General features: G+C 45.3%; 1 protein-coding gene across 1 annotated transcript in view; it reads left to right on the top strand.

The window, feature by feature from the left end:
- The window catches only part of CEP250 (centrosomal protein 250), a 37,931-nt gene that overhangs the window by 29,941 nt on the left and 2,768 nt on the right, over positions 1-5,222 (top strand). Inside the window, exons 24-25 of the mRNA XM_031064935.1 lie at positions 196-350; positions 1,182-3,698. Of these exons, the coding sequence (XP_030920795.1) occupies positions 196-350; positions 1,182-3,698 (2,672 nt within the window). The remainder of the gene's footprint in view (positions 1-195; positions 351-1,181; positions 3,699-5,222) is intronic.

Raw genomic sequence — 5,222 nt, 5'->3', positions numbered from 1 at the left:
CTGAACCTTGCCCCTTTCATTCCTGCCATTTTCTGTGCCTGGAAGTTTCCTTCATTTCTGTCAGCTTTGGAGCCTTTGTGGGCTTAGGGCCTGGCAAACACAGGCAGGTAAAGACTGTGCTGTTGTCTCTGCAGGGTGCACATCAGTTTGGCCTTGCTTTGCTTTTCCCCTCCTCCTTCCCCTTCCTTCCTGCAGCAGTGTTGAGGGCAGAACACCAGAAGACCTCTCTAGAAAGTGCCTTGAAGGAAGAGACCATTGCCCTGAAGGAAGAGGCTGTGACTCTTCGCCAGGAGGTGGCATCTCTGCAGAAGAAATTGGAAACGCTGGAGAAGGAAAGGAAAGATGTGCTGGTGAGATTGGCAGATGCCACAAAGTGCCATTTCCTTGCTATGTTTGGACCTTGTGTTCATAGGTCTAAGGAGCACGTTTTTCCAATTTAATTTTTCTAATTGCATTCTTCTGAATTAGGAGGAGATGATGTTGTAGTCATGGCAAAGGCAGTTAATGCTGAGGCTGCTGATTTTCCTCCATGCTGGGCTTCTGTGCCCTAGAACCTTTGGTTCTCAATGTCCACACTGTCCCTATTGACATTGCATGGTTTGGGCAATTCCTGGTGTCCAAACCCATGTTCAGATTTCTAAATATCTGGATCTGGAATGAAGGGGAGAGTCCCAAGTTTGCTGTTAATAGAAAGGTGTTTGTCCTTGGCTATCGGAGAGCAGCCAGTGGGGAGAGAGGAGAGGAAAGCCAAGTGCTGATCCCCAGCAGGACGTGTGCCTGCAAGGGGAGAACTCGTCCTGAGTGGCAGCAGAGAATGACAGACTGATCTGGGGCTGTTTGCTCTTCCCTTCCTCCCTGATGGAGAGCACAACCTCGTGGCACTGCCTGAATCCTGCTTAGCGTGCACTTGAAATCCTGGCTGCAGTTCTGGCAGCTCCTCCCCAAAGGAGCACTGGAGTGGAGCTGCAGGAGGTCAGGGAAGGGCAGAAGGGAAGCTGGACGGGCTGAGTGAGCTGGGAAAGGTGCAGCATCAAGGGGGGACCCAGCAAAGCTCTGCAGCATCCTGAGGGGCAGAGAGAGAGGGGCAACCTGTGCCTGCCCCTGCTGCAGGAGTCCAGATCTGGTATGAAAAGCAAAGTGAGAGAGGGAATGAGTGACCCTTTTTCTCCCTGTTTTGGCAGCATGAACAGGACAGGCTGCAGGCAGATAAAGAAAAACTGGAGTGTGAGATAAAACTTCTGGAGGTATCAGTCACAGCCTCTGAAACCCGAGCAAATACAGCAGTAGACAAAAATCACTCCCTTGAACAAGAACTTCAAACTGCCCTGTCCATGTTAAAAATTAAAAATGAGGAAGTGCAAAACCAGGGGAAGAAAATGGAGATTCTTCAGAAAGAGGTAGCAGAGACCAAAGCTTTGCAGGAGCATCTCACTCGTGTGACTGCCATCTTGTCAGAGAGGGAGGGAGAAATGAAGTTGTACCAAGAGCAGATGAGAATGTTGGAAAAGCAGAAAGAAATGCATAAAACTGCTCTTAATCAGGTTATTAAGGACATAACAGAGAAAGAACAGAAGACAGAATCCCAACAGGAACAGATACAGGAGCTGGAGAAGCAGCAAGAAAAGCAAAGGATTGTTTTAAGCAAAATGAGCCAAGAGCTGGAAGAGAAGGACCAAGAGATCAGATCCCAGCAAGAAGTGATAAGGGAGCTGGAGAAGCAGTTAGAATTGCAGAACTCTGCTGTCAGCAGGGTGAGCAAAGAGCTGGAGGAGAGACACCTGGAGATCAAATTCCAGGAGGAGAAAATAATGATTCTAGAACAGCATGGTGCAGTACAAGTCAGAAATCTGCTTGTGGATCTTGATGATATGAAAGGAGACCTGAAGGAGAAAAGGTTGGAGCTTCTTTCTCTGACTCAACAGATTCAAGAACTGGAAAAGGAGAGAGAAGATGTGAAATCTCTAAATGCTAGCCTTGAACGCCTGAGAACTGTTCTTAAGGACAGAGAGAGTGAGTGTGATGCTCAAAGGGAAGAGTTAAGGCTCTTGCAGCAGCACAAGGAACAGCAAGACAGGCATCTGCAAGAGCTTCTTGATAAAGTAGAAATCATGACACTTTCTTTATCTAAAAAAGAGCAAGAGCTTGAGTCACAGCAAAAGCAAATGCAGGAAGTTGAAGAAGTCATGGAAATGCAGTTAAAGACTGTCCGTGACCAACTGGAGCAGGCCTTAGCAACCTTAAAAGAAAGAGACAGACTTATGGACATCCAAAAGCAACAAACAAGGAGCTATGAGGAAAAAAAAGAGGAACAGATTAATGTCTTGCACAGAGACTTAGAATACTCTAGAACAATATTGAAAGAAAAGGATTTAATGATTGAATCTCAGAAGGAACTGATTGAGACCTTCCAAAAACAAAAGCAAGACTCGGAACAGCAGAAGCAAATTCTGCATTGTCTTCAAATGGAACTAAAGGAAAAAGAGCAGGAAATTTTGTGCCTTAGGAAGCAATGTGAGGCATGCAAGGAAAAGGAGGAAAAGCATGAAGCTGAGCAAAGCAATTTCCTTGCAACAACATTGACTCTGAAAGAAAAAGAAGACAAGATTTGTGTTCTGGAGGACACCATCACAAAGCTTCAACAGCAGAAGGAAGAGACAGCGGTGCAGGCTAAAGCCATACTGCAAAAACTAGAATATGCTGAATCTTCTCTTGAAGCTAGACATCAGGAGATAGTGTCTTTGCAAGAGCATGTCCAGGACCTTCAAGAGCAGAAGGAGGTGGTAGGCAAGCAGGCCAAAAGTCTAGAGCAGGATCTAGACAAAGCAAGCCAGATGTTGAAGAAGAACCATTTGGAGTTCCTCAAGCAGACAGAGCAAATGAACACATTCCAGCTTCGTGAAGAAAGCATGAAAGTAGCACTAACATCATGCAAGAAACAAGTGACTCTACTTGAGGAAGTGGTGAGGAAGAAAGATGAGGACAATGATGCTCTTAGGCAAAAACTCCAGCATGTAGAAGAAGAAGTGAAGACTTTGCAGAATCTCCAGCTTAGGCTAACTGAGAAGAATGAAGAGGTTAGACATGATGGAGAGCAAGAGTTCCTGAAAGAAACCTTCCCTGAGAGAGAAGGAGAGATCAAGGCTCAAAGTGAGCGAAAGCAGATAGAAGTGGAAATAAGAGCTCTTCGGGAAGATCTCCAGCATGTTCAGGAGACTCTGACAAAGAAGGATAAAGAGATCAAGTACCAGACAGACAAAGTCAAGTATTTAAAGAAGACTCTGATAGAGAGAGAACAAGAGCTTAGGAGACAGAGTGAACTCCTGAAAGAATTAACATTGGCTTTGCGATGGAAAGATGAAGGGGAAACCCTAAAGAAACAAATCCAAAAACTCCAAAAATGGGAGGAAGAGGAAGTAGAGAAGAGGAAAATTCTTCAGGAGAGAGACTATCTCTTGCAAAAGCAGAAGGAAATTACCCAACAGTTAGAAGCGGAGAGGGAAGCCAATGGCAAAGACCTGGAGTGTGTGGCTGCTGCTTTGAAGCAGAGAGAAAGCAGAGAACATAAATGGAGAGAAAATGCCCAAGTCCTGAGTGCTGCATTGAGCAAGAGTGAAATGGCCAATGGGAATCTGAAGAAGGAAATAACCATCCTGCAGAGAATGATTTCAGAGAGAGACACAGATCGATTTCGTCAACAGGTAGGCACTGGGATTGAGTTTCAGTCCACTCCAGTGTCCCTGAATTATTCCAGTGATATTTCCCATGAAGAGGTGGGTCTCTATCCCTGTCAGTGCAGGCCTGCTTGGGTAAAGCAGCCTGGGCTGCAGCAGGCAGCCTTGTCTGCCTGCCTGGCTCCAGCCAGAGACCATTGACTGCCAGATTGATTCCTGGCACCCCTGGAATGACTGATCCAGCTCTGGAGCTTGCTGTTCAAATCAGCTCCAGGCCAAAAGCTGGGCATGGGGAGCTGCTTCTCCTGTGCCCACAAAGGGGGAGGCAACACATGGGGGTTTGGATTGGGTGTGGGAAGGAATGGAGCAGGTGAGCTGGGGAATGGACTAAACTGAGCAGAGTTTTGTACCGAGAGGGCTGAACAGCAACTGCACTGCTGGTGCTTTGAGGATGCTGCCTGAGATGGAGATTTCTGAGGGACAGCTTTTCCTATGTGTTAAAAGAATGGGATTTCTTTTATTGCCTAGTCAGATTAAATGCTTAATTATGCATTCAGGACATGTTTGTACTGCAATCCAAAAATCACAGACGCTAATTTGTGTGTATTTTTCCAAAGTGGACTTGTTCAGATCCTGCTAGTGGAACAGTTGCAATGGCCTGTGCTGCAGCTTTGGCAAGAATTTGCCTGTATTCTGGTGTCCATTAGTATATTGGCATGTAAAAAGTGCTACTAAGAAAACACTATATTTATGCATTATACATTTACTTATGACCTGAGAAATATTACTTGCAGCCTTATCCAGGATGCTGACAAGTATTGAGATCTGTCGATGGGAAGTAAAGATGTGACAAGGGCAAGAAATGTGAGAAGAACATGAGATTTCGGTTACATCCATGTAGGCCAGGTATGCAAGAACATTCAGTCAGGTAATGCAGTGGCATCCACACAGATTGGTTTACTGCTGATACCAAGACTGCATTTATAGGTGGTCCAAGGAGCAGTTGTGAAGAAAGGCACAAAGGAGAAGGAGGAAGTGGCTCCTAAGTTACAAGCAATGCTTATGGCCTGATTGATAACCTGGTATTTTCAAAGAGCAGTTCTGTATGAGGATGTAACAGGTAAAGAGAATAGAGAAAAAAAACCTGCACTGTTTTATCACTGCAGAAATGCATGCTTTACCCATATCTTGCACATTTGGTTGTCTAAGGACAGAGAGCAGAACTGTAGGTAAGAGAATTTACAGTGATGATCAAAAAGGATGACCAGAGATGGTAATTAACTTCCCCAAGGGGAGTAAATGTTTAAGTATTCACTACTGAGAAGAAATGGCTGAGAGAGAGAGAGAGGTGGAGACACTACAGAGCTTTGTAAAACCATGAAATGGCTGGATAGGAAATTAATGCTTCCAGTGTCTGAAAACAAGAACGGGGAACACTAAAAAAAAACTAGCAGGAAGCAAATCCAGAAGATCCAGGAGAAAGTACTCAATTCTCCAAGGGGATTTGCAGGAGGGTCCCTAGAGAGAGGGTGTGTTGTTTTGGCCTGTGGA

This window comes from Geospiza fortis, unplaced genomic scaffold (assembly GCF_000277835.1).
Source record: "Geospiza fortis unplaced genomic scaffold, GeoFor_1.0 scaffold39, whole genome shotgun sequence".
In the NCBI taxonomy this organism is placed as follows: Eukaryota; Metazoa; Chordata; class Aves; order Passeriformes; family Thraupidae; genus Geospiza; species Geospiza fortis.
This window is presented reverse-complemented; position numbering and strand designations above follow the sequence as displayed.